At 37.0% G+C, this 13607-nt stretch overlaps 1 protein-coding gene across 1 annotated transcript in view; it reads left to right on the top strand.

Moving 5' to 3' along the window:
* The window catches only part of slc6a15 (solute carrier family 6 member 15), a 34611-nt gene that overhangs the window by 4023 nt on the left and 16981 nt on the right, over positions 1–13607 (top strand). The window contains exons 3-5 of the mRNA XM_041794694.1: positions 7685–7842; positions 10196–10322; positions 10422–10603. Of these exons, the coding sequence (XP_041650628.1) occupies positions 7685–7842; positions 10196–10322; positions 10422–10603 (467 nt within the window). The remainder of the gene's footprint in view (positions 1–7684; positions 7843–10195; positions 10323–10421; positions 10604–13607) is intronic.

Genomic DNA, 13607 nt, shown 5'->3' on the forward strand with positions numbered 1-13607 from the left:
TAAAGCCGAGGTTGTCAGCCAACTTTAAACCATACATTCTGTTATTTCAAAGCCCATGTGATGCCTTTTAAGTGGTCATAAAACTGCATAGAATTAATAGTGAAGCCTTTTTATGACTTAAAAAAGCAAATCAGCAAGATTGACGGCATTCCCTTAGGGTAGGTGTCAAACAAAACCGTTAACAGCACCTTGAAGAAACTGCCTTTTTTATCTTGTTCACAACAAATGTTACACTTAAATGTTAGAAGAGAGATTTTTTTTTTGCCAGAAAATCCTAGATACATAGGTTCAAGAAAATACAAGTAATGTGAAAAGACATGTCACATTGTCAATAGAGGGCACCAGAATCACCACAGACTGAAAAGTCCTTACTGGAGCTTTAATGAACTACAGGAGCTAAAAGTGCCAACCTTATAAAATTCCCCCATTTCAAAAGATAGGTGTTTATTAAAGGAAGGTATTTATGAAAGGAATTAAATGTTTTTATTGATTAAGTCTCAACATTGTAGGCCTTGACCCTCTTTTTTTAAGGTTTATTTTGCTGCCTTTATTGATAGAGGAGGACAGTGGATAGAGTCAAAAACAGGGACGAGAAAATTGAGGAGAGACGTGGTAAAGGGCCACAGGCCAGATTTGAACCCACGCCTCCAATCACTAGGCCACCTGTGCCCTGACACTCTTTTTTTAAACTATCTATTAACTGTGTCATCATAATTTCTTTTTTGATGAGAGAAAATCTACTTCAGAATCAGGCCAAAATAAAGAAAATTTATGGCTGAGTCGAACAAAATGCCAATCTATGCTTGGTTTTCTTGATAGTTCTATCAAGCGATGCGTGTTTGTGTTCAGGTACTATTCTCTTCTTCATTTACAGTTACATTTTTCTCGCTGTACAAAAGCTTTGTACAGTCTTGAATGTGAAAGCACGGCTTCACCAGTGACTGGAAAGATCAAGAAGCACAAGCATTAAAAAAAAAGATGGGACTGATAGTAAGCACACTCAGACAACAGGTTTTACCTGAAATAGAGAAACGAAAAGTGAGCTCACACTGAATGCCAGTAAACCTACAGGAAAAATGCAAATGTAGTACAATGGCAGCTAAAGTGGGTTGGAGTGGCACAAGCACAGTGCAATGATAAATGTCATCTTCTTTTGTTCTTTTTATAAAATAAGTTTGGCTATCATGAAGGGTTGCTTTTAATAGATAACCTACACAGTTAGATAGCAGCAAGGTTAGAGAGTACCGTGTTATTTCAAATAGCAATAAATACAAAACTAAAGCAAATAACTCTCATTTAGTATAACAGAAATTACACCTCAGAACAGTGGAGTAGACTTTGTTGAAAGTACCAGCTAAGGTTGTCATGTTACCAGAAGTTTTGACTTCAACAGCATAGTTGAAAAAGAAAACAATTTTAATACCAGTTTACATATCAAGAATAGAAGTCTTAGGCATCCATTACTGGGCAATTTTTTGTTTTCAATTATTTTATATTCCAGGTAACTGCTGCCCATTTCATAAATTGCACATGAGTACTAAAAATGCCTCTTCATGTAATATTTCTTCAAATACATGTCTGATATATGAGTATATTTGACTAAAAACCGTAACAAAGGAGAAGGATGGGCAGACTTAAAGGTTTTTACATGCTTTAACATGACTTCCTGCTAATGGGGAACATCTCTTAGCCCAGTTTTTGCAAGTTTTTCAGTTTATGAGCACCCTCATGGTGGTTCATGTCATTTTACAGAGTCAGTGACCTTTGTGGTAGGATGGCTAATTCCGTTATGATACTTTTTGTTACTTTTTATGGCTCCCAAATACAACGTGATGTGACATGTCTGTAAGAGGTAAACTTTGCAAAGTAACATTTTTAATGTTAAAAGAAAAAGAAGATTAATCTGGCTTATGAAGTCCATCAAAATTACTCGGCGACATTCAGGATTGGCCTGAGTGGTCATCTGACCATCTGTATCTCTGTCAGTGTGCAGCCTATGATCTATCATACTGACAATAACAATTACAATCATATTCATAAACCCGTAAAACTCCTGCCAAAATCTGGGAAATCATCCAGTTGAAAAGCTATTTGAGTCTTCTAAAACAACTCAGTGCTCCAGTAAAACCACATTTCCCAGAATAGAGCATATATACTCTTTGGCATTTCCTACATTTGTACTACTACAGTGCTGTTGGGATATGATGAGGAGTCATTGCAGGCTTTATACTCTAAAGTGTTCTGGGAAGGTGATAAGGTGTTGTACTTCCCACCTGGAGATTATGTAAAGCTCTCTCACTAAAGCTGATTAAATGAAACCATCTCAGACAGGTCGTCCAGACAGGATAGAAAGTCTACTTCCAAGCTGATTGTATTGCCCATTAAGGTTGTCCAAATTTTCTATTCTATATGATACAACATGTTTAAAAACTGTGCATTATCTTAAGGATTGACAGTATTGCAAAGTACCAGAACTTTAAAAGTTACATTTAAATCATAGGACAGTGCGTAATACTTTCGCAATATCTCCATACCACAATGTTGCCAGCGTATATGTGAAATTATGCCAGTGTGCCAAAGTTTGTCAGTGATTTTGAAAAGCTGAAATCATGTCATTGTCATTTGTGTCATGACAATTTGTCATCGTCATTGCCATTGTTGTGGTATTTAAATAGGTATCCATACTGTTTGATTTTTACTAGCATCATATTGAGGTCTAAAATTCTTGCATTGTGTCAGCCCTGTTGCCTATTATCTTTTTCATTGTGTAAGAGGCTTTTCAAACTACAATAGTAATGTTTCCTGTCAGGATCAAAGTCCCTACAACACCTTTATTACATAAGAAAACAATGTAAGCAGACAATGATTATTGAAATACAATTCACCTCTTTGCACGGCTTTATGTGGAAAAAGGTGCTTTAATAAATTCTTAAGTATCACATTTTTCAGCCTTTCCCAAGCATTCAATAATTTTAAATTTAAATCACCTAATATGTTCTACTTAGATTCGCAAATATAACACATACTGTAAAATCAGATCAGATGGGTCATTATACAGGATTATTAAAGTGTGAAATGATTCAGGTAAGTTATTCACTTAATGTTGGGTGATTTCATGTTTTTAATTACCAAAACGGCAAGCAAGGCACATGTCTAATCTACATGGCAATATTTTGTAACTGAAATGTTGCCAAAGTTTTTTGTGCAATTGAGACAGATGTTTCTTTTTTAAGGCGGCTTTCCCCTTCATATGCATCCTTGAACTGTCTTATCATCCTCATGATAATCTAAGAAGTTGTATTAGGGTGAAAAATAGAAAAATAAAAAGGATCCATTCATTCTCAAGGGAAAACAATTTTGAATTTTCTGAGTTTATCAAAATGTATATTTCAAAAAAACAAACTCCGAATTTTTGAGTTTATAAAGTCTTTAGGTTTAAAAAGTTTTACATATTGACTATATACATTTGAAGATCTCAAGTTTATAATGTCAAAAATTAACAGAAAAAAACAACTCAAAACACTGATTGGATCAGAGTGGTTGTTTTCTTCTGAATAGCCCCACGTTACTATAATGCCTCTTTAAAGTCTGGATGCTAATGCTTTATCTGGTAGGATTTTCTTCCATGCAATACATTTTTGACTTTATAACCTAAAAAAATCTGAGTTTTGGTTTTCATAAATTTACAGACTTTTAAATGTGACAATTTTGAGGTTCCTCTTTAATATATGACTTAATAAACTTTAAAAAATCAGTTTGTTTCAGTGTATGTTTATATACTGTTGAAAATAAAAATGGCAGATAGTAGTTGTTTGAAACTCATGGTATATGCAATTCCAACGCCTTAAACCTGCATTCCTCTTAATGGCCTGAATCAAGAAGTCTACATCTAATGCATGCTTCGATAGTCCCTTATTTGTGACTGTATGTGTAAAGTGGGGGAGTTCAGTCCCAGTCAGACCCTCTCTTGAGCCTCTTTCATGTTTTCAGGTCTGTTCTAATCAGCTCTGGTCACCCTGCTGTGCTCAGCTGTAATTACATTAAAATGGGACAGGTGTCTGTACTTGTGTGATGGTGTGTGCTTTATCTACATCTTCTGTCTGACTCCAGGAACCTTAGTGACAAGAATAAACTCTACATTTGCAAGCTGAATATTGAGTTTGTAACAACTCTTGGCAGTGCATGCAGTTGTATTTTTATGAGGTTTCCATCAACACCTTGTCTGACAACTGGGAGTTACTGGCAACTCTTCGTAGCCACACCTGCTGTGTGATTTTTAAAGGAATTATGCATATTGATTAAAAAAAAACTGGGTGGAAAAATATGCCCTATGATGTTTTTTTTTCTTATTATTGTGCACATGCAAATTATCCTTGTCTGTATCTTTGACAGGTTGCCACATACCAGAATTTACACTTGCTGTGTGGTAATCTAAAAGACAGTTTCATGAGAGAATTGTGTTTACCGCCATGAAACGAAACGAAAACTTAACAAGTGAAAAGCTGGCTGGACTTGAACTCTGGCTGCCCATGTACTCGCAGCACAACCTTACCACCAGACCGTCTGTGCCCTGCAAAGACACATTTTTAATTTGAAATAACTTTATTTTAAGATGATACAATGTTAAAATGGTTAAAGTACAGGAAAAGCAGGTTAGAACTTATTAGTGACTATTTTTATAAGTCAACATCAGGAAAAAAGTAGCAGGCCGTCATTAATGAGCAGCCGGCTGTTTGGCTGACAACAGGCTCTAAAGGAAAACTGTCCCCCTAAAATAAAAAGTAAGAAATGAGGTAAAAGAATGAATGCCAAACTAGTTTCATTGGGAGTGTGCATTAGTACGTTGGATCAAATGCTACCTTCAAATGGGAATAGTAAAACAATAGGAAGAAAGTAGCCTGCTGTGATAAAGTGAGTAGTCAGCTGTTTGGCCAACAGCTGGCGCTTATGAAAAGCCCCAGTAAATCTTGAGCAACCAACATTTTTTTGTGCAAATTTGATTATGTAAAAGGTAGCCATAGTCATTAACGCATTATTAACCAAATGATTCAGCTACTTCATGCATGAAGCTTATGTTGTTGCAGGTATTGATCTGTAATTTTTCTGATGGTTGCTTCAGAAATGAATGGTTAATGTTAATGACATATCTCATTAGTAAAATATTTGTTACTGCTTTAAGCTGCGAGATAAATGAAAGCTTTCTAAGTTTGAAACCTTATATAACAGCCACACTTGAACTCTGAAGTTCTTCCCAGTAATAAAGGATTTCATTTTTTGTTTAAAGGTGCAATGTGTAATATTTATTTATTTAACCTAGTAGCATTTAGTAAAACAGACAAACTTGGTTAAATGAAACATGATGTCTATAGGTAGGTCTATCCTAATTAGTGTTTATCCACCTGAACAAAAATGTTTTGTTTTTGTTTTTTTTATGTTAACTCAGAATAAGCAATCTATTCATACATGGGGAGGGTCCCCTGCACGGACGCCGCCATCTTGAATTTTTGCATTTTGCATGTATCTATGGCACCACAGAAGCGACCAAATAACATATACACTTTTTTTTTTTTTTAATTCCCCTGGTTGCCACAGTTTTCACCAGAGAAACATGCAAAATGCAATAAATTCAAGATGGCGGCACCCGTGCAGGGGACCCTCCCCATGTATGAATAGATTGCTTATTCTGAGTTAATATTAAAAAAAGCACATTTTTTTTCAGGCGGATAAACACAAATTAGGATAGACCTACCTATAGACATCATGTTTCATTTAACCAAGTTTGTTTGTTTTACTAAATGCTACTAGGCTAAATATTACACACTGCACCTTAAAGTGGCAAAGAAACATTTTGATCAAAAATAACTTAATTTTCAGTTGATACATTGTTAAAATAATTATTAAATGTGCAACAATAGGAAAAAGTAGCTGTCAGTATTTGAGTGAGTGGTCTGCTGTAATTAAGTGAACAGCTGGCTGTTTTGCCAGCAGCTGGTGCTAACTGAAAGCTCTGAAGTATTGGGCATTTTCTTGTTTGCAAAGTCTAAGTTGCACATGTAGGTCGAGAATGCTTTGGTGCTGAAATGTTGCCAATGTATTTGTGCAATTTAAGTGTTGTTGGATGCCTTCCTTTCCTGAGCACCTGTTTTATGTTGGATTCTTTAAGGATTTAGGACTTCTCAATGCAATTATTTGTTAAAATAATGCAGACTGTATGTTTAAAATGCGATATAGTAAAGTTACAGTGGCAAAAATTTTACCAACAGTAGATCATTGTACATTGCAATGATGCTGCTGCAAAAATTGCAGAATTGTCTCTGTTCTGTACAGCGCCTCAACAGAACAAATCAATTTTTACCTTTTATGCTTTGCAAGTAAAGTGATCTGTGAAGCTATTTTAAGAAAAAGATGAAATGAGCTCTCATCAGGCTGTTTGCTTTCTCAACGTGCCATCAAAGTGCTCGAATGTCCAAAGGAGACGGTTGGAGGATTTAAAAGACAATGGAAAGCAGAGGGGGTTTTTGACGCAGGCGGATGTCAGTGCCTCCTCTCAGAACGAACCGTGTACTCTGTGAACCAGAGTTAGCTGTTGCAATATTAGCAACCTAATACTTTACTGTCCACATACAAATACACTCACTTAAAACAACAGATAGACAAACACATCCTGTCTGTGACCACTCCCAGCTAAGCCAAACCTGGGAGGGACAGCAGGAAAGGATGTCAATGAATGCCCCGCTAGATGGAATAATAAACTGTGTTGAAAGGGTAATGAAAACGTCTTAAAAACAATACACCTATGGTGGAAGTTTTGATGTCGTCATCAACAACACAGACATTACAGTAAGACTTTCTTCCACCATTTTATGTGGTTGTCAGAAATGGGGAAAAGGTTACAAGAGGGGATTTTTAGATCATTTTCATGGTGTGAATGTGGTACCACTGCTGTAGAACCAAACGGAAAAAGATCGTTTTTCTATCGGTGGAGTGCAGGTTTAAAATGATGCAATGGTTTCTTGTAGAGTTTCCATGGTTGAGCGTCTTAAAATCTTGCATAAAGGAACTTCAATTTCTCCGCTGCTTGCTGAACACATGTAACCACAGGCCATATCTCTTAAACAAAGACTTCAAGGTTCTCTCAGTCTCTTTTAGTCGTCATGTGCCTGGTTGTCTGTGCTCACATGTACTGTTGTCTGTTACAAGAGACATGCGCCTCTGTATTTTATTTCACTGCTCTATTACAGCCTGCCTTAATGTTAGTCATCTACCCTGAAACCTTAATTCTAGAGAGGAATTCCATCTTTGTAATGCGCCTCAAAGTAATCCCACTGTAATTTAGGTAATGTTAGACTTCAGCATCTCTCCTGGTTTGCAGAATTATTTGATTGCACCACACACCAGGAGGGGATGCATGTTTGAGGTGGAGCGACAGATGCCTGTGTAGTAATCTGCATGTTGGTAAATGATGCAACAGATCATTTTAAAGAGGCTGTGTTCTTTTATGTGCCGTTGGGGATATGCGTCTTCATTAGGGGGACATTTAGTAGAAGTGTAATTAAAGATTATTATGTTAAGAAACGTAATTTCCAGGAACTGAAACGGTGTCATCTCGCTGTTATCAGATGACAGCTCCCTCCCTTGAGTGATCTTTGTTTAAGTCTCTTGTCTGTATTGTTTTGACTGCTAGGAGCGTACCTGGTGCCCTATCTCATCCTGCTGATACTGATTGGCATCCCGCTGTTCTTCCTGGAACTCGCGGTGGGACAGCGCATCCGCAGGGGCAGCATCGGGGTGTGGAACTACATCAGCCCTCGTCTGGGCGGCATTGGCTTCGCCAGCTGTGTGGTAAGTGGGCTTTAATCAGCTCTCCTGTGACATGAAGTGTGGCAAGAGTGTTAAAACTGAAACAGAAAAGGCATACTGCTGTAATGAATGGTAAACAGACACCGGCTACCTCATCAAGTACCTGTTCAACTGCTCGTAACACAAATATCTTATCAGCCAATCACATTTAGGCAGGAAGCAGTGCATTTAGGCATGTAGACACAGTAAAACCTTCAGCTGAAGCTCAAATGACTTTAAGCATACCATAGTTGTTGGTGTTAATCTGAGTATTTCAGCTGATCTACTGGGATTTTTATGCCCATCTTCCCATTCTGAAGCTTGGTTTGAGCTTCAGCATTATCTTGAACATGTCTACATGCCTAGATGTATTGGTTCCTGCCAGCATTGGGCTACTACTCATGGATGACAGTCCCCTCTTGGTTATTTTTTAAAGAAGTTTTCAATAGCAAAGAGGCAGAGACAGGCATCTGATGTGAAAAGATGGAGAGAAAGCATCTGTTCCAATTTCAGTTATTTTAAAATGACCAAAAACAGAGGTCCTCAAGAGTCCTCCTGTTGATAGTTTGCTCAGGACTACAGGAAAAAAAGTCCTTTCCTGGCATTTCTTTTAAAAGTTGTAAAAGCACAGAAGCAGTTTTACAGTATATGATATGAAAAGATAAACAAAATTATCAATTCCTGATTCAGTAATTTTAAAATGATCAAAAACAGAGGTCCTTGGATGCCCTTTTATGACAGTTTACTCGAGGACAAAAGTCTCCTCTTGGCAATTCTTGAAAAAAATATTTGTAAAACACAGAAGCAGCACGAGTTAAAGTATTTTATGTAAAAGGACTGAGAAAAAAGTCCTTTTTCTGGTTCATTTATTTTAAAATATTCAAAATAGAGGTTCTCAGATACCTTTTTGATAGTTCACTCAAGGACAAAAGTCCTCTCTTGGCAATTCTAGGAAAAAATGTTTGTAAAGCACAGAAGCAGAACAGGTTTAAGTATTTTATGTAAAAGGACTGAGGGAAAAAAAGTTATTTTGCTGCTTATTCTGTTTCATTTATTTTAAAATAATCAAAAACAAAGTAAGATGTAAGATTTTTCTCTGCCTTTTTCTTTTAATTAAAAAAAAAACAACAAAAAACAGTGGATAGAGTCGGAAACGGGGATGAGAGAGCGGGGCCACAGGCCAGACTTGAACCCTGGCTGCCCGCATGCATAGGGCACAATATCACCACAAGGCCATCTGTGCCCCAGATGTTCTCTTTTTGATAGTTTACTCAGGGACAAAAGTCCTCTCTTGGCAATAATTTAAAAAGTTAAAAAAGGAGAAGAAAAAAAACATCTACAGTCATTCATATGAAAACACTTGTTTTTTAGTTGTTTTTTTTTAAATGACAGTGAGATGTGCATTTTGTAAGAGTAAAGGTCTTTGCACACTGAGTCTGTTATTTTAGGATGAATGTCACACCCAAACCTTGCACAGAGAGTGTGCGTTTTATTTTAAGTCACTGAGAAGATTCATAAAATGTAGCAGATTTTTTTCATACTGCAATGAGAATAAGCTGTGAGGATGGGCCTGTGGCTCTGTCACTCCTTAAAAATCCCCCTAGATCCATCAATCCTGACAGAAATCTTCATATGGCACCAGCTCGTACGTCACAGCTGTGCAGAGTTGGAGAGCTTGAGAGCAACTTTTAAATTCAGTCTTTGTTTGATGACTGTTAGAATAAACTTATGCCTTCATCTGTTATATTTCCATGTGAATATCCACATAATACACTGTTAAATCACAGTGTTTAAAGATGGGTTTCAGTGCATGAGAGAGAGAAAGGGAGAGAGAAGCAGGTGCTGTTTTGAGTCATCAATCCTCCATCTAAATGTCTTGGGCTCATGCAAAAATGTTCATAGAATTGAACCTGTTCTTGAAAAAAATGACAAGCGAAAGTTTCAATGTCAATGTACAAGCATGATCAGAACAACATGAGATCAATGTTCTTTTTAAATATGTGAGAAATTAGGACTAGAAAAAACTGGCTCAGTGTGCAAAGGCCTTTAAGCTATACAGTAGTTACACCTAAAACAGCCTTTCTTTACCTTTCTTTGTTGTCTTTTGATTGTGCATTAATAATATTTTTAGGAAAGAAAAATCTTGAATACAAAAGATATAGTAATAGTTTGTGTCTGGCACAGCAGCAGCACTTGCTGTGTGCAAATACAGCCTTTCATCTCCAAATGATCCAAAAATAGAAGAGACACTTTCCTTAAAAGTAAAACTTACTACTGAGACCAGTTTCCTGTCGCTCTTTTTAATATCAGCATCTTTTTCTGTCATCTAATGTTGACTTGCCTCTCTCTCCTGCAGGTGTGCTTCTTCGTGGCTCTGTACTACAATGTCATCATCAGCTGGAGCCTGTTTTACTTTTCCCAGTCCTTCCAGCAGCCTCTGCCATGGCACGAGTGTCCACTCGTCAAAAACAAGACCAATACTTGTAAGACAGTTAAATATATTATAAGTCCACATACAAATGATCTATTGGTTCCTTTACAACGGCAATGCTGGGATGTAAATTTTACCATTTTGTCTGTAGATATCGAGCCAGAGTGCGAAAAGAGTTCGGCCACTACCTTCTACTGGTATCGGGAGGCCCTTGACATCTCTGACAGCATCTCTGAGGGGGGTGGACTCAACTGGAAGATGACTGTGTGCCTGCTGGCTGCCTGGTCTATCGTCTGCCTCGCCATGATCAAGGGAATCCAGTCTTCTGGGAAGGTGAGAATGATTTGGAGATCTCCTCGTCACGCTTCAGGTTTCCACTTGCAGAAAGAATTGCGAGATAATGTATAATTACAAGTAGGGAGAAGATGAGGCAGTTCGTGAGAGCGCTAAAGGAAAAGAACAAAGGAAATGGCTTACTACAGCTGCCCTGAAATCTTGGCAGCTTGGCCTACTTAACTACTCAAACACAACTCTTGTACCCTGAAAAATAGGGAACAGTGACAGAAACAAAAGGCCATTTCTTGCCAAGTGTTTTGGAAAATCCTCTCACACATAATTAGCTCACTTTTAAGGTAGAGCCTCATAAAGTGTGAATGCCTGCTTTAAAGACACTAAATGACTACTGTAATATGACTTGACAAATTTTTCTAATGATATAGCTCCAGATACAAGCCTGAGACCTCATGTGATCCCATGTGGGATTTCTGGATCAGCTTACTTTATCTCAGAGCAGTAAAGCTGACAGTGGCGTGACTAGCATCCGGAAGGGATTAGCCCAGTGGCTAAAAGGTTGCCGTTTGCTTGCATACTCAGCCCACATCTCTCTTTTTTACAGGTGATCTCTATCATTCCACACTTTCCCATATCATATGACAAGCATTAGCCTGGTGTGCTTCTAAGGTCAGAGCCAAGCTTGTGCTAATTGGAAAAAATGGAGAAACTTTTTAATCTTCCTAGAGAGCGAGCTTTGATGGAGAAGTCATTTGATTTGGGTATTATCCCTGCGTCTTATGTCAGACCTGGGCAGGGTTACAGCTAAGTCTTAGGTCAAGTTTGATACAGTATATTTGATTATTTTCTTATGTTCTTACAGAATTCTTCAGAACTTTAGTGGCTTAATGAGTCTATGTAATAGAGCCAAAATCATAGAGAATTAACTCCTTTTTGATTTTGCTTGTTTTTTCACCTCCTTCAGATCATTTATAAGTGGAAAACAAGTTTGTCCTGGTAGTAGCTTGTCAATTTGAGGTGACCAAACCAAAGACTATGCTTTTTTGAAATTTTAATATGGCCTTTAAATGACTACATTACCAAAACAACCATTTTGTGTAATAAAAATACACAGTTGCATTCTAAGAAAATTGATTGATATTGAGATGATAAGCTGATTTAAATTTGTACTTATTTTAGGGCTGTCAAAATTAATGCATTAATTTCAATGCAATTACAGTCCAAAATTATTGTAACCAATTTCTTAAAGCACATAAATAACATCTTATTTTGTTTTATTATAGTTAAGCTTCTGTACCAGGTTACCAGCTAAAGACTACTAGCTTCTGACTGCTCTTACAGTGATGGAAAGTAGGATGCCATGGCCCCTTTTCATGTCTAATTTCATTTTTTAAAAATCCTGCCTATAGTGGATGCATCAAAAAGGGTTTGCAAATTGTGGAGAAGGATCTGGCTGCAGTCTGCAGATCTCAGACCACTAGGGTGAAACGCTGCATCTGTTAAAACGAAAAGGGTGGTAATTTACCGATACGTTTTAAAAGTTTTTTTTTAATTCAACTCTATTCATAGAGTCATTCAAGTCTGACGGTTACATTCATAAATAACCTGGGATTAATATTCTGGGATTAATTTCGTATGGAACCATTCTGCAGGTAGATACACAAATAGTGGCTCGCTTTAGCTTTGATAGTTTTAGCTAAAGCTAACATAGCTTTGCTAGCTACATAGTTAAAGTTACTATGTAAGCCAATGTAGCTAAGTTAGCTTTAGCTAAAGCTAGCATAGCTAGAGCAAGCGTCCTTTCACTCCTGAAACAGGTAATGTAGCTTTGTTTTCTTTAGCTACATTAGTAATGTAGCTGCGTTACCTACATAGCTTATGTAGGCTTGTTAGCTTTAGATTTAGCTATGTTAGCTTCATAGCTACATTATCTACCTTTCTACCCTGGCTTTGTTCACTTAAGCTGTACCTATGTAGCTATGTTTAAGTGTTTTAATGGAGGGTTTGCTTTTTCCCTGCAAGCAGACTGTCTACTCTGATTTTGTAATCATGTTGTGTAGGTCAGGTTTTTGACTTTAAACTTTTGGTGTCCTAACCCTTACCTACTCTTACCCTAGATTTGACTGGAAGTTAAATCCAATTTAATTTTAAAGTTTTAGCATGCATTTTTGTTCTAATAAATGTGGCATTTCACAGGAGTGGTGCAGGCGGACTGTGTTGTAATTAATGTGCCTTTAGCTGTTTTCTTTCACTTTTCAATCCATAGTAAGATATTTTTTCTTTGGTATAACTAATATAGTAACTTTAGATCTACTGGAAGTTTCTTTCAAAATAAATCTGGTTTTGTTAGAGATGAACTATATTGGATTTTTCCTTTGTCTGATATGTCAAAATTCATTTAGCCGATAACAGTACTTAGATGTAGTTCAAACCTCAAACTTCAGTCCTTAAACTGAAGTTAAACTTTAAAGTTTAAATGAACAATTGAACTTAATTCCTTGGAAGACACTTAAATTGTACAGACTGTAAACTTTAATATCTGCCAGTGTCAGTAATTAACTTTCTAAGCAAAAATCTGCCAGAGATGATATCATGTCGCTGATATCAGCATCGCTAGGTTTTACGCTTGGCTCAAGAAAATATGAACTAAAAGCACAACATAGAATAGTATTTTAGCATCATTGTCAACCTTAACTATATTACTTGAAGAGAGTAACTATATATGAGCTCCTGAAAAGCCATGACATTGTTAGGTTTTAATGAGTCATTTTGTACATGCACCCCTGCATGTTTCTTAATATATAACCATGTTAGACAGTATATCTGCCTCTCTTTCCAGCTGCTACTTCTAAGTCATGCTTTCAGATCACTCTGATATAGCAGTGCAGAATCCATTTAACTAAATAGAAAGCCATAAAATACATCAGTTTGCACTCATTTGATTTACAAGTCAATGGTGTAGCAAAACAGCACTGTCACTAGCTAAAAGAGTTTTCCCGCCTCTGCTCTAGATATTGTCCTTAGCCCAAGTCTTATCCCAGCAGCT

The sequence above is a fragment of the Cheilinus undulatus genome, linkage group 9 (genome assembly GCF_018320785.1).
Source record: "Cheilinus undulatus linkage group 9, ASM1832078v1, whole genome shotgun sequence".
NCBI lineage: Eukaryota > Metazoa > Chordata > Actinopteri > Labriformes > Labridae > Cheilinus > Cheilinus undulatus.